Consider the following 25,175-nt stretch of genomic DNA (forward strand, 5'->3'; position numbering starts at 1 on the left):
AAGTTCATTTCCAAATAAATGTGTTTAAATATATAAGTTAAATTTAAATCCTTAAATAAATTAGAGGAAAGAGGTAAGGGGCCAGGGAAATAGTGACACTGGTACACAGTGATACAGATTGTGGCTCTTTCCTTCCGCAGCACCACTTGCCTTCCAGATTCTTGTTTCATCTTCCCCTTCACCCACTTGAAACTTCCCAATCCCAGAGCATCTTAATGAGACGCTAACAGTTAGTAGGAAGTACATTCTGGTGAACAAAGCGTTCCACCTGAGGTCTGTGGTAAGATGATTTTAACCAATAATGTTCATTCTGTTTTGAGAGTTGAAGTAGCTCTCTGAAGATTCCCCATGGAGGCTGTGAGTGTCTCTGTCTCTTGGGGCAGGGAATGAGGGGTGTGGTTAGCAACTTGTAGAAATTTCTACCATGCCATTATTTCTATTCTGTGCCTGGTACAGGCTCATTGTTTTGACTTTGTTTGGAATCTCCTTCTCATGCCCATAGACTAGGGCTGGAAGCCAAAACTTGCCTCACGAGTAGTCTTTGGACCTCTTAAGTGATAGTGTCCCCAGTCTTCAATAAGATGATGTTTGGTAAAACATTGGTCAATAAAGAAAAATATCTAGGACTCTAATTTCATAATGGGTTATAATTTTCAATAAAATATTTTTTTAAGAGTAGAAATTGAACTTTTGACAGCGTAAATTGAAATGCAATTATTCTTCACTGAACTATTTGAAAAGGCATTTCTAACCTCGATTTCCAAATTTCTAAGGTAATTCTCCCTTTTAAATTTTTTTATCTTTAATCGCCATGACTTAGGTACTGAAGGAAGAGCCTGGGAATTGTGCTGATAGATTTTATAAATTAATAGATGTCAAAAAGAGAACCACAAACCTCTCATTAAAATTTCCTTTACTGCTACGCTTATTCATTTCCAAGCCTGTCATGTCTAAAAATGTATCCTTAGATTTTTCAGTCACATTTGATGGAGTCAATGTGCTGTGATTTCTGAGGTGAGGACATTTTTAAACTCCCAGCTCTCCAAGAAACACCCTGGAAAGGATGTGTGACTTTTCAAGAGAGGGGCAAGAACAAAACAACAGTCGCCCCATTTGTATGTACTTTATAGAATCAGCGGAGGGAAAATATAGACCTACTAGAGGGGAAAAAAATGGAAAGGATTATTGTCAGTGTAACAGTCACAAAAATGGCAGCAAAGTCACTTAGGAATTTATTGCCATCAAAGCCTGAAGCTTTACAATTAGAACCTGAGCAGTAGTCACTAGCACCTGGATCGAGCCCTTCCTGTGGAATAGGTGTGTTGCACGTGTGGAGTCTCTCAGTTGTCATGTTGTCAGTAGGGAGTCCGGGCTGGGTATTCAAATAGGAGAGTGCCATGTGCCCAAGTGTGTTTTTAAAAAACTCACTCTGGAAGAAGTGAATTAGCTGGTGGGTAGTAAAGGGCGCAGACAGGAACCTACTGCTACCATAATGCAGGCAAAAATAAGTGGAAGTCAGCTTTTCTGTCCCAGAAAGAAAGGAGAAGCTAGATTTGTACAGAAGGATCTATTTGTTCTCCAGATGTTTTAAAGATTCCTTTTTCCTAGAAGGGACTCTTGTTCATCTCAGAAGATCTGGACACCTTTATCCCAGGTTACCTGACAAATCACTCTTTCAAGGCAGGTGCAGAGGTAGAGGAAATTACAATTCTGGAGAAGTATTAACATCTCAAACCCTGGCAAGATCTGCATCAGAGAGGAAATGAAAATTGCTCTCTCTGAACCGTGGGTGGCAATCCTGGAGGAAGGACCCAAAGCCAGAGTGATTTAGAGAAACCACAAAGCAATTGAATCAGATGCTTTCACCTGCTTTAAAATAAGGCAGTCGTCTCATTGGGGCTATCTGTGGCAGGGCACTCACTGGCATCGCTATTTTGATACCCTGTCCAATGACTATGGCCTCCCTGAACTTGCCAGGGTAATGTAATGAGGACAGGGCCAGGTCCCGGTTCCAGAATTTTTGCATAATTGATTGATTTCATGATTTCCCCCATGATCAAGAGGTAGGCAGTGCCTACCTCAAAGAAGTAAACTTTGACCAAGTTTTATCTATTTTTATCTATTTATCTATTTTTCTTTCCCTTCCCCTATGTTCCTCTGTTCTGTTTGTTAAATTCCACATATAAGGGAAATCATATGGTATTTGTCTTTTTCTGACTTATTTCACTTAGCATAACTCCAGTTCCTTCTGTGTGGTTGCAAACGGCAAGACTTCATTCTTTGTGGTGGCTCAGTAATATTCCATTGTTCATTCATACCCTATCTTGTTTATCCATTCATCTGTCGATGGACATCAGGACTCTTTCCATTATTTGGCTATTGTTGGACATTGCTACTATAAACATTGTGGTACGTGTACCCCTCCAAATCGGTACTTTTGTATCCTTTGGATAAGTACCTAGTAGTGCAATGGCTTGGTCGCAGGGTCGTTCTGTTTTTAACTTTTTGAGGAATCTCCATACTACTTTCCAGAATGGATGTGCCCGTTTGCATTCTCACCAACGGTACAAAAGAGCTCCCCTTTCTCCCCATCCTCATTAACATCTGTTTTCTGAGTTGTTCATTTTAGCCATTCCGACAGTTGTGGGGTGGTATCTCATTGTGGTTTTGATTTGTATTTCCCTGATGATGAGTGACATTGAGCATATTTTCATGTGTCTCTTCACTAAAATAGCCCCCACTTTTGAAACCACGTGACCTTGCATCAGTGTCTGTAATTCCATGGGATATTGGTCCCAACCATGGTGTGTTCAGCACCGGTCAGTGCTGCCCAGTTAGCATTTTTGCCCCTTTCCCTCTGTCACTCAACTGAAGAGTATTTGTCTTTCTGGCCACTGGATCAGCGGTTTTTCAGAGTTTTTTTCTGCTTCGGTACACTTGAGGGATGTCACATCATTAGCATGAGCTTACGACTGCAGTGATTCTGAAGGTGGAAAGAGAGGGGACTTTGAAATTGGGCACATTTAAAGAAAAGCAGTAGATTGAAGGTCCCTCTGGAGCGCACATAGCTTCCCATCCCTGGGAACTCACTGTGCAGATGGTACAAAGCTGTGTGTAATCAAATAGGCTTACTCCACAAAAAGTGGAAACTAGAAATGCTTGATGACTTATGACCCACGGCCAAGGTGACTTCAGAATGCTGTGTGCACAGTGCAGTACAGTGGGCACAAAGTCACGTGTTCTCAGCCAGCTTTGTGGCCCAGAAGGAGCAGCACAGAGTTCAAAGCCAGGTGGTGTGGGGTCCAGGGCCTAGTTTCTCCTCACTGACTACCTGATCTCAGGCAAGCCACATCATACCTTTGATCCTCAATTCCCTCATCTGTGCAATAGGAATAAAGAGACTTACCTGAGAGATCTTCAAAAACCCCATAAGCCTATATTTTTCAACAGGAAATATATGACATTGCTGTGAAAAGTCACTCATTCAGAGGCATATTCAACAGACTATAAAACATGCTCTAAAGCTCAGCCAAATGTTGGGGGTGGGTGGAGGCTGTTTCTGGGCATGAAAAGATCATATAATATTTTCAGGCTGCAAATCTCAATTTCATTATCAAAAGAGGGAGCGATATTAGGTACAGAAATACAATATGATTATTGCTTAGCTCATCACATGCCTGGATCATCTTGCAAAATAGAAAAGTTCTGCAAATTGGGGATGGACTAAGTTTCAGTAAAACGCAGCCATTTGAAGTACTGAAATCGATTAGCAGCCTTCTTTAAAAATACAGAACAATGTTCACATTTAGATTTCAGCTGATTTAGGCATCACACAGATTGTGTGTCTTTGCTCCGCCCCCACGTCTTTTGCCCTTAAAGCATCACTCGCTCCCTCTGGCTGCCTCTGCCCAGGACACTGGCTAACGACAGTGACCGTAGACTGCACTGGGGCAGATTTTGGGGCCACCTTCCCATTGGCACACCACCCTATGGCCCATCCGGCAGTTTTAGGTGTCTTCAGCTGCCTTAGTGCGATAGCAGTAAATAGTTTATATGGCCCCAATAAAATGCAGCCCCTGAAGGAACCAGAAGAAGAAGAATGTGCAGAAAGCAAAGTTCAGAGACTTTGCATGCCCCAGCAAGTTCATCTCCCATCTTCCAGGGTGATGGCTTTAGTCATTTTATGTGCCCAGTTTTATTCATAGGAGAAAGGGAGGAAAAATTCCATTTCAGAAGCTTCTAAAAAAAACTTGACCCTGCACTGCCTAGAAATATACTGTACATTATGTGCCGTCTTGACCTGCATCCCTTCCTTCCTGGAAGCTTTTCTGTTGAATATGATTTTTTTTTTTTTTTTGCTCCTTTTTTAATATCTAGGAGCTGCGGCATTTGTAACAGACTGCGTCATTTTGGAGTAACGTTCTCTTGAGGTGGGCAACTGAGATGTATAATTATATCCCGTGGAAAATGATAGTGGTGTGTGGGCTGGGGGAGGAGGTTATTGGATCACAAAAACATGTTTCCCATTCAGAAAAAAATGACTGTATGCAAGATGTTCAATTTCCTTCTGCTCTGTGCCCATGGAGAGCCCAGCGTCTTAAAGTGGAGAAGTCATTGGTATTCACTGGAGCTTGCCTGGCTTCATTTTTATTGTTTCTGAGACTTATTACTCTTTCTGAGTGGTTCCCCAGATTTGCTGCCTTTTCTCGGTATATATGAGCTAAGGTAGTCAGAGGAAACACTTTAATTACATTTTAAGTGGAGTCAAAGCATAAGTATATTTATGAAAATTCTAACAGAAGGTGCAGTGAGACCATTAACTTAAATCCCCAAAATACATAAAATGTGTTTTCATAATAAAAAGTCCATCGTTGGCATGTTAAATTGGATCTGCATATTAAAAATCAACGCTAAACACTAAATATTGCCTTAATGTCCATATTGTATCTTAAATTCCTCTCATGAAAAGTGTCCTGGGAGTGTGGGCTGTCATCGTCGGTCTCCCAAGCTTGTCGTTATGTGGCTGCCCCAAGGATACAAAATCACTGGTTGCTACGGGATGATTGTAGCCGTTCTTCCCTTACCCATCACACTGGCTCTCTCTCGGACCTCTTTTGCGAAAGCACGCCTGTGCTTTGGCTGAATTTGACTTTAGTGAACCTGCTCCTAACCATCAAGCAAAAACTACGAGATAAGAGATGAAGGAGTTGGTGGTTGTACTTCCACCTGAATACAAGGGTTTGTCTTAGACACAGGGACATGTAAGGGGCAGTAAGCAGAGAACCCTTGCCCTCCCCGGACAGATGCCAGATATTGACATGTGCTTAGGAATCCTCTGGTTCCTTCAAGAATGGAGCTCTTTTTTTTTTTTTAAACGTGTGCTGTATTATTAGTTTCAGAGGTAGAGTTGAGAGATCGATCGATTACATATAACACTGTTCATTACAACAGTGTTCATTACATCACGTGTTCATTACATCGAGTGTCCTCCTTAATGCCCGTCAATCAGCTACCTCCTCCCCACTCCCCTCAGTCTGTTTCTTGGGGTTAAAAATCTCTTTTGGTTTTTCTCCCTCTCTGATTTCGTCTCATTTTATTTTTCCCTCCCTTCCCCCATGGTCCTCTCTTCTGTTTCTTAAATTCCACATATCCGTGAAATCATGTCATAATTGTCTTTCTCTGATTGACTTATTTCACTTAACATGATAACCTCTAATTCCATCTACATCATTGCAAATGGTTAAGATTTCAGGTTTTTTGATGGCTGCATAGTATCCCATTGTATATACATATATATACACCACATCTTCTTTATCCATTCATCTGTCATTAGACATCTGGGTTCTTTCCAGAGTGTGGCTGTTGAGGACATTGTTGCTATAAACGTTGGGGTGCAGGTGCCCCTTCAGATCACTATGTTTGTAAGGGAGTGGAGTTCAATTTACTCAACACCAGGAAAATTCAAAACCTTGTTGACTTTACTTTCAACAAATCTGATAGGAACAGCCCTTCTCTAGATACCACATAAAATATGTGGCGATAACTCATGGTCCCAAAAATATTGGTTCATATTAGAATTCTTCTCAAAACATCAGGCAATTTATGTAATTTTAAATGGACACATAAAACTTTTGACTGTCTTAAAGATTTAAAAAAAAAAAAAAAGATAGCTAAAGAATCTTACCCAAAGAAAAATACACAGAAGAAAGTCACATAAAATGTATATTGATTTGCTTAATTTATTAAACAGTATTTAAATACCTATATGAGTTGATGGATGGTAACTAAGCTTGCAGCAGGAATCATTTCACATGATATGTAACTCAAGCCATTTTGCTGTATTCCTTAAACTTATATAGGGCTGTATATCAAGTATATCTCAGAAAAAGTGGAAAAAGAAAAAATATTTAAAAGCCAAACGGTATGTGAAATAGGACATAATAGAAAGATTTCATAACGAAATTACTTAATTTTAGTGAGATGTGTTTCACTGGAGGGTTTATCGGGAACTAACTGTCCATCTCATGGTCTGCCAAAAGAGAGAGAGAGGTGGTCATAAGGCTCACCTAAGGTCAAAAAGGCTCAGTCTAAGGGAACCTGGGTGGCTCAGTGGGTTAAGCATCTGCCTTCAGCTCAGGTCATGATCTCAGGTCCTGGAATCAAGTCCCGCTGTCAGGCTCTGGGCTCAACGGGAGGCCTGCTTCTCCCTCTCCCTGTGCCCCTGCTCATTCTTGCTCTCTTGCTCCTCACTCTGTCAAATATATAAATGAAACCTAAAAAAAAAAAAAAAAAAAAAAAAAGCTCAGTCTCTTGGGAGAATGGGGAGTAGAGGTAGTAAGTATGTCTGCTGCGTCGGAGTCACATGTCTATGCCAGGCCTCCTTGTGGGCCAGATAGGAAGCAGTATTCTATAGCCTCAATGAGGTGTATTCCTGCCTTGATGATGATTCTTATTTAGAATTCCTAAACCTGGAAAACAGGGGCTCACAGTGTGGAACACCTCTGCATCATGTCATAGTCTCTTGGAATGCCCAATGGCTCTAGAGCTGTAGATAAAGTTTCATTTTCTAACTAGAAATGTAAACAGGCAATGTATGGTTACAAAAAGCTATAATATTTAAAACTGGGTCCATGTTAGAAAATAAAAAATAATACTTATCACCATAACAAAAGGAAACAAAAGCCAAGTTAGTCAGTCCAGAGAGCCCTTGTTTCCTATCTCTGTGCTCCCCATAGGTTTATTACTTATTTTCCAAGCCAAAGATAAGGACATGTGGTTCTAATAATTGCAAATGTATTCATGGGGAGATTAGCTATATAATTGCATCCAGACCTGTTCCAGAAAATGCAGGACCCTCTCACAATGTCCATAGGGAGTCAGGGTACCATGGATGGCAATAGTCATTTCATCTTTTTCTTGGAGCAGCTCTTTTTGTTGTGTTTTATTTTGCTTTTAAGAAAAAAATAACATTTTGCCGCTTCAACGTAACTCACGTAATTCCTGGATGGGGAATTGCGAAGACTTGTAGCAAGAATGCCCTCCCACTTCTGTTCTGCTGCTGCTGCTTCCCTGCCATGATCCCATTATCCTATGAGATAAGAAAATTTCCTGTTTCGTAAAAGTAATCAACAGTTAATTGAAGTTTACTTGACATCTCTCTTGTATTCTCTTGTTGCAAACCTTCATTTAGAGAGAAAGAGATGTGATCGATGTGGAAAGCAGTTGCTGCCCATGTGTATTTAAGTAGATGTAACACTGTTTCCCCCTTGGAAGTCTTTGACAGGGGAGAATACAGAAAGAGAAGTGGATTAAGAGTCAGAAAAACATGGAGGTCTGACCCAGGCCTGTGTGTTACGAGTTGGTGGTGTTCCTTCTGCAGCTGGTGTCCCTCAGCGTTTAGAGCAGGGAGGCATCCCTCCATGCCTGACCACTCTTGGGAGCTGTAGTTGAGACAGTGGCCTTGTTCATTCTGCAAGCACTTAGTAAGTGCACCGAAATAAGGGCTTCGAGTTGGAGAGCACTTGGCCTCACCTTATAAACACATGCTCTGACGGATTGCATGGAGCACTGGGTGTGGTGCAAAAATGATGAATGCTGTTATGCTGAAAATAAAAAATAATTAAAAAATAAATAAATAAAGGTATGAAACCAGTGAAGCTGGCCATCACCTTCAAAAAAAAAAAAAAAAATGCTCTGAGCTACGTGCCCTGCTCCAATGGAAAGGGAACGGTAATCATTGCACTGTTGGCTTCTTTCTGTTTCCTGGTCACCAGTTACATAAGAACAATGAGATTAAAGTAACTATTTATAAAAGCAAGGGCTGTCATGGGGCACCTAAAGGAGTTCAGTAGGTTGAGTGTCTGGCTCTTGGTTTCGAATCAGGTCATGATCTGAGGGTCCTGAGATCGAGCCCTGGGTCAGCCTCTGCGCTCAGCGCAGTCTGCTGGAGCCCCCACTTTCTCTCTCTTTCTCTCGCTAAAAATAAATCAATAAATCTTAAAAAATGAATAAACATTTTAAATAAACAAATACAAACAAGTTAAAATAAGAATATAGTATCGGAAGGCCTGAAGTTTCCCAGATGGTAAAGAAACAGCTGTGGTGTGCGTGTGGTCCTCAGAGGAGAGCATCTTCTTGTTGGGGAGGAGGGGATTTGTGTGGCTTTGCCTCAGGTGACCTGGGATCATTATCTTTGTTAGACAAGTGCCTCTCTCCCAGTCCACTGTTGATACCCACCCTCTCTCACACACGCACACACACAGAGACACACACTTACACACACACGCCCTGTGATAGTGTTCATTGGCGGCCATGGATTCTCCTGGAAAATGTCAAGGCCCCTCACAGAGGCCACTCCCTTCTTCATCTTTCTACAAAAAAAAAACCAAAACCCAAGAACTTTCAGATGGGTGGGAAAGGCAGAGGGAATTGAAATTGACAATTACATCACAACACCCTCAAAGGAGAATTAAATTGTTATGAGGGCAGTCAGATAATAGTTATTACTCAACTGTAAAATGATTGTCGTTCATAGAGTAACAGAGACACTATTCAGAAAAAGAGTATGACTCTAAAAGCCCCCGAAGCTATTTTTAGATGCATATTTCATAGCAGAATAGAAGTTCCATGTCTGAATAAATCCTTTATCATATGACGGTCTTGTTCTTGAGGGAATTAACGAGTGATTTTTTACTGCTGGTATTTCTATTGACTTAATTGATTAATAACCTGAAAGTGGTTTTTTTCCTCATATCTATCCTGCATTGTGCAGTATTTACCCTTCAATTAGCTACATATGGTGTGACCCTATTCATAGAGCTACATAGTACATCTGATCCTGGTCTGCTGCCATGTTTTCTCAAAATGATAAATATAATGTAAAAACTATTATGGTAATAAGGTGTTGAGGATGACCATGACTAAGATACCTTAAATTAAGACAGGCAATTTAAAACTGTAACACTTATGTACACAGTGTTATTTTTTTCTCTCTTGCCTGTCATGAAAGTGGGGGGGGGGGGGGTGCTCTTCCTGCTTTGTTGCATGGAGGGACCAGTCCCAGGGGCGCAGACCTGGGACAGGGCTCTCTTCCAGCCATTCTGTGATGGGCACTGAGCCAAATGGTCATAGCAGGACCAATACGCATCAGGTCATGGAAAAGGTGTGGACTTCACAAACTGTACATAGGCAGATTTTCCAGGTATTTGAGCCCCTCACACACTTAAGCTGTACAAGTAAAACTTTATCTTGAGACCACCACCAAACACTACAATCGCTCAATCACTTAATAAAGAATTATTGGATTCCTACCATGAGGCACAGGCTCTGCCCAGACAACAGTGACAACCACGCAGTCCCTGTAAAGTCTCAGGGAGTTTCCAGACTGGTGACAGAGACACTAGAATAAGCTGAGCACCGTGCATGGCATGGTCGGGTCCTGTGCAGTAGGCCAGTGGTGAGGCTCTCTCGTGGGGTCTGAGAGCAGGTGTGTCCTACCCACTGCCGCAGTACTCATGCCGCTTAACTAATGAGCCCCCGCTGGAGCCATGGAAAGAGATAATAAATAGGTTCTGTTGAACCACAGACTAATCACTGAATATTGGTAATGGTTGGAAATGGCCAAGATGGCCAAACAATGTAAGAGAGACAGGAATTAGGGGCTTTAGTTGGAAAGAACTTGAAAAGCCATCCTGGGCATGTTTGAGTGTGTGAGTTCCTGACACCATGTCCTCTGGCCCTACAGTAGCTCAGAGCGGTGCCCTCTCCGTCAGCTCTGCCTACTTCCTCCTCCCATCTTCTCTCCCACTTGGTACCAAGAAGTATAAGAGTAGCCGTGGCAAAGACAAGAAGTCAGTTTGACTAACTGCTTCTTGCCTCCATCCTTCTTCCCCTCACCTTTTATAGACTTGGCTACGCAAGGATAAAAGGGACTGTGAGCCAAAGTGGAAATAAAAGTCCCAGCTTTTTTTTCACCTGTCAACTGATACCAAAGGACATTTTCATTATAACTTGAACAGAAAAAACATATATCTGACTAATAACATGAAGATTAAAGATCCTGGGCATAATAATGTCAAATCCTTAAATAAATGGACATATAAGCTCCATTAAAAATGAAGAGAAAACCCTGGCAGAATTTATTACAGGATTTTAGCCTTGAAGGCATGAAGTCATAGCTTCCCTACCTTCTCAGTTTCAACCAAAAAAATCACCTTCTTTCGGTTAGCAATTAGGTAGAAAAATGATATCTTTGTATCTCTTGAGAGTATTGAAAAATGGCAATATAATTAAGAAATTGAGAGGAATGTTAATTTTTTCTGTATTAAATTAAAAGCGGATAGAGTGAGCACCACCATTTTAATGGACTATATGATAAATTACAGGTTCACTCTCCAGCCCCCCTCTATGTTTATAACGTATTAGGTGAAGGAAAACAAGGTACTTAATCCTTCCTCTCCTTCCTTCTTGACCCTTGCCGTACATTTCTTAAAAACATCCTCCATCCTTAAGATCCTGTGTTTACTGCACCAAATTGTAATTCTTTGTGTCACTTTTCTCTTTCTTCCAGAGCTTCTTTGAAGGGCAGTCTGCACCATGGGACTCCGCGAAGAAAGATGAAAACAGAATGAAGAACAGATATGGGAATATCATCGCATGTAAGTGTTGACAGTGTAATTGTGCTGTGGTATAACTTTCTTTTCTGCATCTGCTAAGATTGACCACCAGCCTCACGCAGCGAGAATTTACAGTGCAATTACCGCCTTCATCCTTCTGGAAAAGCTGGTGTTATGCTCGTATTAAAGAAAGGGAAAACTACCTAAGTACCCCCACTACATCCATGTGTCTTGCTGTGGGGCTAGTTTTACTTTCAGATTTAGGGTTTGGGTAACATAGGTAATGCTAAAATGCTGAGAAAGAAAATGCCTTTTAGGAGTAAACATAATAGTCCTAATGTTTCCCAGCTGCTACATGGGAATGAATGGAAATAATGATGTGCCACACGCCTTAATGCGAGGGGCTCAGAGTTCTCAACGAGCATTAACTCATTAATCCTCCAGACACTTGGGTTACGTAGGTCAGTAATAGCCCCATTTTAAGGACAGGAAACCGAAACTCAGAAGTTAAATGATAGTCCCTGTATCACAACGCTCATTAGCAAAAGAGGGAGGATTATATCTTAGAAATTCCCAGTTCCTGTGAAGCTGAATTTTACCAATCCGTAATGCCTTAGATGGTTTTTAAATCGAGCCCAACCTCATTAATGTTCCATAACGATGCTGAGACACCTGGTAGATTGATGACCCTCCTTCTCCCGGGGCCAGAGCCATCCATCCCCTGCGTTAAACTGCTCCAAGTCACACGGGACTGCCCCCAAGGTTCTGACAGGTACCAACAGAATACTATTTCTGAAGATACATAAATTCAAACAAAAAAAACAAACAAACAAACAATGTGGGAATAGAGTGGGAGAGCTTGGAGTTCCTCTTGTCTTACTGCGATTTGAGAAAGCAAATGGGAAACTTTTGGGTAGTATGGATTGTGAACGTGCAGTGAACTTCTATTTGTCTGAGTTAACATTTCTTGGAAGGACAGGAGAGACCGCTATATCGGAGTTTCTGTGATTGTAGAGGTGTTCGCTCCCTATGTCATCCGAAACAGTAGCCACACGTACCCCGTGAGCACTTAAAATGAGGCTGGTACCACTGAGAAGCTGAGATTTAAAATGTTTTTCACTTAATTACTTTGAATTTTAATAGTACATGAGACGAGTGGGTGCCACTGTTGGACGGTGCAAATGGACAGTATGTTTGATTGTCAACAAGGAGGGAGTGGGGTTTGCATGTCATAGGAGCGAACCATCCTGACTGCGCATGGGCTTGCCCTGTTCTCCCTCTGGCAGCTCCTAAATCCCAAACATGGTGTTGCAGGTGACAAGTGCTAGCTTCATGTTTTGTCTGTTCATTGACTTAGCGGTTCAAGTGGTCGTGTCAGGGTCCTTGTTAGTCAAAATATGCTTCCCTAAGATCTAAGGCTTTATTGCCCCTCAGTGGATTCCGTCAACACTGTGGAGCACCAGACACGGGGCCCACGGTGAGGATCCCACGGTGACAGGGACGCATGTGCCCCACCAGCAGGACAAGGCAGGGTGGGCAGGTAACAGCACTGTGACGCCAATCCCATGAGGTGACAAAGCCCCGGGCTGGAATTGTGGGTGCAGGACCACTGGGCTCAGGGAAGGGGAACCTGATTTCTCGCCGGAGGATGGTCCTGGGAGGAATTGGTTGACCAATAGAGATCTCTCCCAAGTTTCTTCATGTCTCTGGGAGCTGCTAAAGCTTTGCATTGTTAGAAGGATCCGGATTTCTCATCATGGCTTCCAGGGCTCTCTCCAGGAGTTCACTCAGCACTGCAGCAAGCTCCAAGGGGATCTGCAAGGTAAACTGGGCAGTTCCAGCATGCCCTGGGCCTCCCTCCATACCAGGTGGAAAGGGCTATTGGGGAGCCTTTGTCCTATAGTCCCCCTACCATCCCAGATGTGGGCCTCTTTGGGCACTCACAGAAGCCAGTGTCGATGAAGGCAATTATCAGTGTGCTCAGAGCTGCAGCGTCCTTTGCTCAGTAGAACTCTCAGCCTGCTCCTTCCTGAAGCCAAGTTCATTACCTGCGCTTGGTGGGCACTTGAGGAATATTTCTGAAAGAAGAATGAAAAAAAATAATAAAAGCTTGCATTTGTTGAGCACTTCCTCTATGCTAGATGCTACTGTAAGCACTTGGCACGTGTTAACTCACTCTCTCCCATGAAATAGGTTACCTGGTTGTTTCTGTCGCACAGGGGAGGCAGGTAAGGCATAGAGAAACGTTACAGGGTCCATAAAGGTGGAGGCAGGATTCCAACCCACAAACTGCTTTCATAACTGCTGTGCCATGCACAGTTGGACTGTTGGTCCCTGCCGGCTTGCTATGGTGCCTGAATTTGCTTTTCTCCCTTAGCATCATGGTCTGCGGAGGCAGGTGTAGGTGACAAGAAGCAGCTGGTAGAGACTTTGGCCCTACCCCCCTTCCTCTGACCCCTGCAGACCCCTGTAGAGAAATTCTCGAGCTGCCACTGCTCAGGGTCTCCTGCAGAAGCTCTTTGTTCACGACTTTTGTCGTCTATTGTCTGAGAAGGATGGGGGGGGCAGGGTCTCCTGTAGGGATTAGTTGTTAACCTATTATCATTAAATCTCCCCTAGCTCAAAATGGATAAACAAGATGTCAGAGGACATTTAAAAATGATCTGGGTGTGAGAAAGGCAGTAGGCGACAAGACTGCCTACATCCTGCCTGGTCTGGCCTAGGGGAACGCTGGCTGCAGGGCACTGGCCAGCACGTTGGAACATAGGGTGAGATGGGAAACCGAACAAGAGATCAGCGTGGTCCAAAACACCTCCCAGCATGATCGAAATACAAATTTATACTGTTGTGGGGTTTTTTTGTGAAGACACTGAAGCTGCAAATTCTATGCAAATATCAAATATTTTAATTCTATTAAGTGCTATTCTCATCTTCAGGTTGAGGCATGGAGAAACAAAATGACCAGCCTGAGTTCACACGAGGAGGTGTCGTCCTTTTGTGATGTAAAACATATTTTTTTCTAGTTTAATTATTTGGGAAAGTTTATTTTAATACACCCATGTAGAGGTATGGCCCCTCCTGGAACATGAGAACAGCCTACACTGAAGGCCTCAAGAAGCCCCACCCACCTTGTTTCTACCTTGACCTACTAGATATTGGGTGTGTCTCTGTTTTCCATAGAAACATTGAATGTCATTCTTCTACCTGATTTCTCCTCATGGCTGAACTGAGAGTGTGTGCTCAAATAGACCAAATAATTGATCCCTTCATTCAGCAAGTACTTCCTGACCACATACTATTTGCCAGACACCATGCTAGGCACTTTTACCGAAGGATGATTAAACATAGTCGGACACTGCCCACCCAGCCATTAGCATCTAGGGCAGGGCTTGGCAGATCTTTCTGAAAAAGGCCAGATAATAAATCCTTTAGGCTTCACCGGCTGGCCAGTCTCAGTTCAAAACATAGAGTGCCGGGCTTGACTCCTGGTTTAGAGACAAACAGATCCCGCTGGGACAACTGTTCATTTCTGCTACCCACAGCTCACTTCTACCATCATCACCATCATCTCCAGCCCTCAGGAACCTTCACTTAGGAAAAACGGTTTTAAACCCCCCTCTGTAGGCCCCAAATGTTCCATGACCTCACAATCTAGGGGCCGGAGCAGACCCAAGACATGCATGAACTGATAGGAGAAGGGTACACGGGTGAGGGGTGGACTGATGAGGAAAGGCCTTTTAGGCAAAAGAGAAGAACACAGGATTTGGAGCTAGAAGACGCAGTTGGGGTCTTGGCCCCACCGTACACTAACCAAGTAACCTTGGCTAAGTCACAAACCTTCTCAGTGTCAAGTTTCCTGAGTTTCACCTAGTATGGAAACAGAACTAAATGCCACATAAGAACATTGATTGTTGTTAGCTGGAAAAAAATCACATCTTCTCATTTATCTTGAGTTGCTCTTTACTCTTCAGCTTGCGGATTCCGAGGTTATTTAAAAATTTTTAAAGATATCAACATCTGGAAGCCTCAAGTTCCAAATGATGAGCGGGGAGGCAGTAGCAGGCACCATCTTGCTCCCTAATTGTTACCATGACTCTACACAACAAGACAGGCCCTGACAGACAGGGTCTCTGGGCTCCATTTCTGGGTGGTTTGCCTGGCTGTACCCAGGCTGATTTCCTACCTCTCACCTGCCTTCCATCCTGTTCCCTCCCTGTCGTTCAGTGTTTCTTCGTCTGGTTGCATTGTTTGTTCTTATGCTTTTCTAAAGACCACATTGAAAAGACACTTCTGTGCCCCGGCTGCACCAGCATCCAGGCTCCCATTCTTCCTTCTCAGTTGCTGTGGCGTTTGGAACCCAGTCTCTGTGCTCACATGTTATCTTCTGCTTTTTTCCTTGTATTTTTTTATGTATCAGAATTATTCTGTTCTACTTTGTATTGAAGTCTAGCTGACACCCAAAGTTACCTTACTTTCAGGGAGATCATGTAGCGGGTGGACAAGTCTGTTCATTCTGCTGTGCTCACAGGATGATTTCATGTACTAGATACATACGAAATAATCACTGAAATCTACACTCCTGGAATAGTTCTAGTATTTAATATAGGATCATTAGCTATAGTCATCATACTGTACATGAGCTCTCTAGACTGATTTATCCCACAGAATGGCAACTTTGTATCTTTTGGTCAACATCTCCCCAGGTGCCCCACCTACTCCTGGAATCACCCTTAGACTCTGCTTCTCTAGGTCCCACTGTTTTAGGCTCCCTATATAAGTGAAATCATGCAGGTTTTTTTCTTCCTGTGTCTAGCTTATTTCATTTAGCATGATGCCTTCAAGTTTCCTCCACATTGTGGCAAATTACAATCTTTTCATCTAGTTTCCTGTTGTTTTCGGAAATCCCTCTAGAACTGTGATTGTTCATGTAATTCTTTACAAGGCTCTATGCTGGCATATCACTTAGGCCTCCTCCAGACAATTATTAATGCTTTTTAAGTAGGGTATCCAAATCCTTGGACACCACCGGAATCTACAGCTGGTAGGGTAAGTTTGATACTACCCATGGGTTGCAAAAATACCACAGCTGTTGCCTTGAATCCCAGAACCGCCCTGGGCCTGCTCTCACCCAGCCTCAGTCAGGCTCGCAGTCCTAAGGAGTGGAGCCAAGTCGGGGTAATTCTGATGAATCATTTCATTCGGGCGCTGCTTCATTAGAGACTCTCTATGTGTCTTTACTTCCAACAGTGAAGATAACTCTTCAGTATTGTTAGAGTGGCGGACGGATTTGAGATAAAAAGAATAAAAATGCTTATCCAAATCCCGCTTGTGTATGCACCCACGTCAGTTTATAGGCATGGGTAGGTGTATAACCATCTCCCTCCACCCTAAAAAATGATGTGGTTGTCAAAGAGTTGGTTATTGTGCCTGCGAAGCCTACTTCCTAGCACTTAGGCCTCAGGAATGACCACCAGGGAGAAGAAAGAATTGGGGGGTTTAGTCAACGTATCTTAGAAATCCTCCTTAGAGCTCTTTCAGAGAACATAGGAAGTGCTGGTAATGATCACATTCATTGTTTTGCAATATCGTTTGCATATAAAATGGTTTTAATGGGGCTTAAAAACTGTTTATTGGCTTTTGCTCTTAAGTAAGTTAAACTTTTCCCTTATTTACATTATAAATTTGCTGAGCTAGTCCTTTGCAGAAAAAAAAAAAAAAAAAAACCACCCCTCTTCACCACACCACAAAAACAGAACTCCTGCTTTTCTCGATGTTTCCTAATTATAATTAATTTTGAGCTTAAGATACACACCAAAACTCCTGGCTAATGGAACCCCTTGAAGCCTAGGGTCCTCTTTTCTGGAGGCTGGCAGTTGAAGATAAGGAGCTAGAAATCTGCAGGTTCTTTCCAAGCTCCCTCCCCCGCTTTCTATGGTCCATTCAAGGAAGACATATTGGTCTGCCATGTGCCAGGCTCTGTGTCAAGCTAGAGGAATTCTTTCAACAGATAATATTGAGTGCCTGTTACATGCCAGGCACTATGCTAGGTGTCAGAGACAGAGCAGGGAACAGAACAAAATTCCTTGCCTAGATAGCACTTGACATTCTTTGGGGGTAACAGAAAAAGTCACCAAGTAAACTGTGTAATATGTCTTATTAGAAAGTGAGGCGTGTAACAGGGAAAATGGAGCTGGGAAAGGAGACGCATGGGGCAGAGGTGCCAGTTTTTAAACTGTGGTCAAGAAAGGCCTCCCTGAGAGGATCAGATGCAAGCCAAGGCCTGTCCCAGGGGAGGAAGGGAGCCAGGTACAGGCAGAGGCTCTCAGGGGGCAGACCTGCCCCAGCGCGGTGCCCGGGGCAGTGAGGAGGCCAGTGTCACTGGAGCAGGGGGAGGGCGAACAAGGGGAGTGAAAATGTGAAGAACTGGAGGGACCGTGGTGGCCCAAAGTGGACACAGCCCCTGATGTTTTCCAAGGAAGGGGCAAGGGAGGAGAGACTTAAATGACTCTCCAAAGGAATGAAATGCTGTGAAATGGAAGATCCCTGAGTAAAGGGGTAGAGCAAACGGTGTTGTAGACAGGGAGTGCCTCATGTGAACACATCCTTCACATCAGAGAAGCCCTGGAGTCTGAGGAACTACAAGAAGGCCAGGTAGCCAGAGCTGGGAAGGGCAAGGGCAGGTAGGCCAGCAGCGGGTGGGGAGTATCTAAGTGAAAGCCAGAACTCCAGGGCCTTCCAGGGAAGATTAAGGATGTCAGTGTTCATTAAGAAAACAAAGGGAAACCTCATCAAAGGGTTTTTGAGGAGGTGGGAGGGGGTTGTTCATCAGATAAGCATTTGGAAAATTTAATCTGACTGCAAAATGAAAAATGAATTGGAAGGGGACACTAAGAGATTCTTTCAGTTGCCCAAGTGAAAAGCAAGGATAATGTGGACTGGAAATAAAAGGAGTAGATGGATTCAAGAGAAATAAATGATCAGATGGATTGGATGTAGAGCAAGGAAGACAGAGGAGTCAGTGATGCTTCTGTTTCCAACTCACAGGAGGATGGTCAGAGGGAGGAGTGGTGCGCAGTCAGGGACGGATGGATAGACCGGTGGAAGAACTGGACATTTACTCCAACGGGTAACACTGAAAGGGAACCAGATTTGGCGGGAAGCTCAGGGATAGATGTGTTGGCAGTACCAGGGAAAGCTTATAAATTGAATCTGGGGACACACCCAGATACCTGTGAAACCTTCAAATGAAATGTCCAGTAAGCAGTTATACTGACTGCTTCGAAACCCAAAGAGGAGGGATCTGGGCCCAAATAGAAAAGAGTGAATCTTGGGGCACAGAATGGCAGTTAAAACCATTGGCAGGATAAGATTATGTGTGGAGGAAGCATGGAGGGCATCAAGCGCCTACGACCCAGCGTGGAGGGGCTTCAGTAATAGGGAATTGCCAGGCAATACTGCCTAATGTGTTCAAAGGAGCATTATCTCATGGAGAAGTGAGGGTGTCCGTAGTGCAATAAAGACTGATGTAACAACATGAGAATTGTTCATGAAATTAGCAAATGGTGCTTTGAATGGCGTAGGTGGGGGGTGGGAGGGAGGAGACAATGGGTGAGGACATGATGGGAAAACAGACACCTTTACGAAGGGGAAGAGAAGAGGGTCCCTTCTGAGCTTTGGTTTTCATCCTCATGTTACCCATGCCCACCTACTCCTTTTTCCTAGCTAATAATGAGGTATCTAAGAGGAGAGTGAAACCTTTGACCCAATCTCTCCCATCTGATTCTTTGAACCAGTGTCCCAGTCTTGATATTCGTGCTGAAAACTACTCTTCCAGGGTTTTGTTGCATAGCACTATGCTTTTCTCTCCCATTGGAGCCCCTCCAACAGTGTCACTTCTCAGGAATCTACTACCCTCATGATCTGGCGTAGGAATAAAGACAGTTGAAGAGAGGATGGTAGGAACAAGGGGTTAGTTGGTTAGGTACAGTTTGGCAGGGAGAGCTCTTGGTGTTAAAAGTCAGATGGATGAGAATAAGGGAGAAACAAATCAACACAACGTGTTTAGGAAGGAAAAAAAAAATCTGGAAGAATTAGACAAAGTAAGAGTCAGGGGTCCTGCCAGGACACTGAAGATTAAAGAGTAAGTCTCCCTATTCAAGGGTCTAGGTATAAGCAATAAACACAGCAAGCCTGAGTAACACATAAAACCAACAGAGAGAGCAAAAGTGAACATGAAGCCACCTACCACTGAACTCAAAGGTTCCTTATTTGCTTGGTGCTCAGAACTAGCATGACCTGAGCATCCAGGTGGGCACAAGCAGGGACACCAGGCCAGCATATAGGTCACACAGGGGTAGATGGCTGAGCACCTCCCATTCATTCCCTTGTCTCTTCTGCGTCTTGTACCTCGAGACCAGTGCAGCAATAGTCCTTGGCAAGTGTGTAACCACAGAGAAGCAAAGCCATTATTTGCAGAAATCAATTATAATTAAAATTAATTTTGATTCTCCTCTCAGAGGGCAAATGTTACTTAGATCATTGTGGTTCCAATTTACCTTAAATATGTCATCAATATTTAGCAGAATGAGAGTGGGTTGGAGATGAAATATTATCAATGACACACTCCACTTCCACCGCCTAGTTATATCTAATCACATACAAGTGAATTGCAAGGCTATTAACCATATCCATCATGTTTAAAATGGAAATGTTAAAATATTTGAAGCTACTTAGAGGTGTTTTAAATATAATGTTATGTGACAAAAAGGGCATAATTAAACCTTTTTAGAGACTTAGAGTTAAGCATAGAGACCTGCTTTAAATATCTCGTTACCCAACCTCTAGTGTATGCAAGCACACATCCATAAATGCATGCTTACACATCCATAAATACACACATGCACACACACAAATACCCACATACACACATACATACACACATACATATACATAAATACATACACACTTGCATACATAAGTATACATACATGGGGGAAAATACCAGCAGATTAGAACTTTTCAGTAGTAAGCAATTGTTTCTTATGCTTTATACCACATCTTTATGTGCCTGTTTCTTACCCCAAAGTACTGTTTTGCCCTATTTCTTATTGTAAAGGCTTTTTTTTAAAGGAATGAGAAGCATAGCAACAAGGGTTTTATGTAGATTTTCTCAAAACGTCAGAGTTCATTACCCTTTTTGATGGGCTAACATTGAGTTGTGATTATAATATAAACATTTGTTGGATTTTGATCATATTCCAGTCATCCATGGCTAAATGGGTATCTTCCCCCCCAATTTTATAAAAGCAATTCATACACATTATAGAAAAATTATGCAGTAATGAAAAGTTGGGGGAAATTGCTCGGAACCTCACCAACAATGTTTGATCCCTACTAATATTTTTTTTCTGTTTCTTTGATCTTTTTTCTGTTCTTTGCCTTAAAGTTGTTGCCTTTATTTTTTAAAGTAAAAATAGGTTTATTGTTTTATTTCTGATTATAAAGACAGTATAAACTGTGTAGACTATTAATACACAAAATCATACGGATGAAAATAAATATGACTCTAAATTTTCCCACCCAGCAGAATTCCCACCCTTATCCGAGTATACATTTCTACACACATATACAATTATTTCATATAGATAGACTCTTAAAAGACATGCTGCTTTCTAACCTCCTCTACTTCACAATATGTCACAGAGATCTTCCCAGGCAAAGAAATTAAGTAAAATTAAATAAAAGCATAGAAATGCTTTTTGATGATCATATCATATTCCATTGTTTTATAAGACTGTTGGTTCTCAACCCTCTTCGAGCTTCCTGGGTGTCCTCTGAAACCAGCTCCCAGACACAGAGGAAAGGGAGAGAACAAAGAAAGAGGCAGGGCACTCCAGGATGGTAGTTGGGAATTTTAATAAGTAAAGGGATTTTATATACAGAGCTTGTCTTGGGCAGCAGCAAGATGAGAGGATCCCTGCATCTGCCCGCCAAATCTTAGAAGTTTATGAAGAGATCTTAGCTAGCTTCAGTCACCTATATTGTGCAAGTGTTCTCAACACGGTATCACTATCTCAAGACTATGCCTTGGAGTAGCTTCTGGGAGAAGGAAGAGCAAGCAGAACCACATTCCAAGGATAATGGGGAGATGGGTGAGGAACTTCAAGTACCCAGTCCAACTCATGGGTCAACCACTGGTCACAGCTTTTCGATGACCTTCCCCAACAGAGACCACTGTTGATCAGTTCCCTGTTGATATTCTTGAATGGTTTGAACTAGATAGGGACAGAATAAATTGTATTTAGAAAAGTAGCTGTCAGCATGGATTTACAAAATTCAAGATCCATTTATGTTAAAACCTCTCAACAAAGTGGGTATAGAGGGAATGTACTACAACTTAATAAGGGTCACGTATGACAAAGCCACAGCTAACATAATGGGGGAAAGCCCATTCAATGGTGAAAAACAGAAAACTTTTCCTCTAAAATCAGGTACAAGACAAGGCTGCTCAACCACTCTTGCCACTTTTATTCAATAAAGTATTAGCAGTTTTAGCTATAGAAATTAGGCAAGAAAAAGAAATAAAAGGCCAATTTGTCCAATTTGGACAAATTGGAAAGGAAAAAGTAGAATGGTCACTATTTGTGAAAAACATGATTTTTATATATAGAAAACCATCAAGATTACACACACACACAATTAGAACTAATAAGTGAATTCACTAACTTTCAGGGTACAAAATCAATATACAAAAATATTTTGCATTTTTATATACTAATAACAAACTATCAGAAAGAGAAATTAAGAAAATAATCACATTTACAATTTCATCAAAAATATTAAAATATCTAGGAATAAATGTAACCAAGAAGGTAAAAGACCTATACTCTGAAAACAATAAGACACTGATGAAAGAAACTGAAGAAGACCCAAATACATGGAAAGATATTCTGTCTTCATGGATTGGAGGAATTAATATTGTTAAAATATCTGTACTACCCAAAGCAATCTACAAGTTCATTGCAATTCCTATCAAAATCCCAATGGCATTTCTTTACAGAAAAAGAACAAAATATTCTAAAATTTGTATGGGACTACAAAAGACCTTGAATAATGAAAGCAATCTTGAGACAGAAAAACAAAGCTAGAGGCAGCACACTCCCTGATTTCAAAGTACATTACAAAGCTATAGTAATCAAAACCGTATGAAATTGGCATAAAAACAGATATAGATCAATGAAACAGAATGGGATCCCAGAAATAAGCCCACACCTATATGGTCAATTAATTTACAATAAAAGAGGCAAGAAAATACAATGGGAAAATTTATTTCTTCAATAAATGGTGTTGAGAAACAGGGAAACCACATGGGGAAAAAAAAAAGAAACCAGGCTACTATATTACTCTAGATATAAAAATTAGCTCAAAATGAATTAAAGACTTGAATGCAAGACAGAACCCATAAAACTAGAAGAAACCCAGGTGGTAAGCTCCTTGACATTGGTCTTGGTGATGGTTTTTTGGATCTGACTCCAAAAGTAAAGGCAACAAAAGCAAATATAGATAAATGGTACTATATCAAAATAAAAATCTTCTGCACAGCAAGGGAAACCATCAACAAGATGAAAAGGCAACATATTGAATGGGAGAAAATATTTGCAAATCATATATCCAATAAGGGATTAATATCCACAACATATAAATAACTCATATAACCCAGGGGAAAAAATCCAATTTAAAAATAGGCAGCAGATCTGAATAAACGTTTTTTCTAAAGAAGACATACAGATGGCCAACAAGCCCATGAAAAATGTTCAACATCAGTAGTCATCAGGGAAATGCAAATCAAAAGCACAGGAAGCTATCACCGCGTACCTGTGAAAATGGTTGTTATCAAAATGACAAGAAGTAGCAAGTATTGGCAAGCATATGGCAAAAAGGAAGACTTCGTGTCCTATTGGTAGGAATGTGACTTGGTGCAGCCGCTATGGAAACAGTATGGGACCTCCTCAAAAAATTACAAACAGAACTACCAGCAACCCCACTACTAGGTGTTATCTAATTTGGAAAGATATATGCACTCCTGTATTCACAGCCACATCATTACAATGGCCAAGGTATGGAAACAACCTAAGTGGTTTAATGAATGAATATGGATGAATAAATAAAGAAGATACACACACACACACACAAATATAGATAGAGACATATTAGATAGACAGACACATATATAAATAGATGTAAATATACCTCTATCTATCTATATATATAATGGTTATGAATACATACACATACATTCAGATATATAGATATAATGGAATACTATTCAGCCATAAAAGAATGAAATCTTGCCATTTGCAACAACATGAGTGGAACTAAACATATTATGCTAAGTGAAATAAGTCTTTCAGAGACAGATACTGTATAATTTCACTTATATCTAGAATCTAAAAAAAAAAAAAAAAGAGCAAAACAAAACAAAAATAGACCTATAAATATAGAGAACAAACAGTTGGTCACCAGAAGGGAGGAGGAGGTGGGGGGGAGGACCAAATAGGTGAAGGGGATTAGGAGGTACAGTCTTCGAGTTATAAAAGAAATAAGACATGGGGATAAAAAGTACAGCATTGGGAATATAGCCAGTAATACTATATCAACTTTGCATGATAACAGATGGTGAGTAGATTTACTGTGCTGAGCGTTTTGTAATGCAGATAAATATTGAATCACTATGTTGTACACCTGAAACTAATACAACATTGTGGTGGCTAGAGGGAGGGGGGTTGAGGGAGAGGTGAAATGGGTGAAGGGGGTCAAGTGACACAAAATTCCAACTGAAAGATAAGTAAAGCATGGGGATGTAATGTCAGCGTGGTGACTATGCAATTGACAATATTATAGTAATACTTGAAAATTGCCAAGAGAGTAAACCCTGAAGTTTTCATCACAATAAGTAAAAAAATGTCTAACTTTGTCTAGTGACTTATTGCAGTGATCATTTTACAATATATACAGATATCATATATTATGATATACACCTGAGACTAATGTAATGTTGTATGTCAATTATGCCTTGATTTAAAAAGAAAATATTTAAATAAAAAGACAAGTTCCTGAATAGATGCCAGGGGATTAAGAGGTAGGAGCTATTTGGGCATATTCATCCTGTTTCCTCATCAAAAGTAGCTCAAGCTCATCTTTCTAAAAGGTTGGCTGCTTAGAGTGTACAGGTTTTCCTCTCCTCCGCTGACTGCCAAACAAGCACCCTGGGCTTTTTGTAGTTTGAATTGCTAAGCAACAAGGATGTCACTTTTATTCCCATAAGAGGGGTAATTCCTTTTTAATGGAAACTATAGTCCTATACTAGTCCTATACTCCATGCAGTTGACATGTTCATCTCACTTGGTCCCAACGATCCTGGGAAGGTAGCCCATCATCAACCTCTTTGTACATGAAGCTCAGAGAGATTCAGAGTTGGTCTAAGTTCACAACTGGGGGGAATTGTAGAGAGCCAGGATTTGAATCAGAGTCTCTGGGACACCAGAGCCAAACGCTGCACTATATCAACATGATATGGTTTGGGAATAATGGGGGGAAAAAACACCCATACTGGAGGAGAAATGGGTTTGGTAATTGATAAGTCTAAAGCTCGGGTCTTTTCAACCTTCCTGGGCTGTATCTCCTGGAGATAGCAAATCTATAAAGTCTCAACCCCTTGGCTTTCATGAACAGCTGACCTGTTGTTAGCCACAAATCCCATTGGCTTTCTCATACTTTTATACCTGAACAGCTGAGTTCTCCAAACTTCTTCCTCCTTTCAACCCAAACGATAGACCCTAGTACTGAGCAAGGCCCTACCCCCGCTAATCAGCCTCCAAAACAAAGTGGAAGGATAGGGGCTCAGCCAGTGGGCAACGGCAGTTCTGTGGATCCCTTGCCTGAGCATCTCCCATATTTGCCATATGCCGGAAATGTCCTCTGGGCATTTCGTCATTGTCACTGGATAGTATTTCACCTCAAGTGTGCCCCAGGAGAAGGATCTGAGCTTTCCTAAAAGAATGC

The 25,175-nt window shown here is 41.7% G+C and overlaps 1 protein-coding gene across 8 annotated transcripts in view; it reads left to right on the top strand.

Moving 5' to 3' along the window:
- The window catches only part of PTPRM (protein tyrosine phosphatase receptor type M), a 787,430-nt gene that overhangs the window by 677,014 nt on the left and 85,241 nt on the right, over positions 1-25,175 (top strand). For all 8 annotated transcript variants that reach the window (XM_059139376.1, XM_059139377.1, XM_059139383.1 and 5 more), the window contains one exon: positions 11,069-11,156. In XM_059139376.1, the coding sequence (XP_058995359.1) occupies positions 11,069-11,156 (88 nt within the window). The remainder of the gene's footprint in view (positions 1-11,068; positions 11,157-25,175) is intronic.

This window comes from Mustela lutreola, chromosome 11 (genome assembly GCF_030435805.1).
Source record: "Mustela lutreola isolate mMusLut2 chromosome 11, mMusLut2.pri, whole genome shotgun sequence".
In the NCBI taxonomy this organism is placed as follows: Eukaryota; Metazoa; Chordata; class Mammalia; order Carnivora; family Mustelidae; genus Mustela; species Mustela lutreola.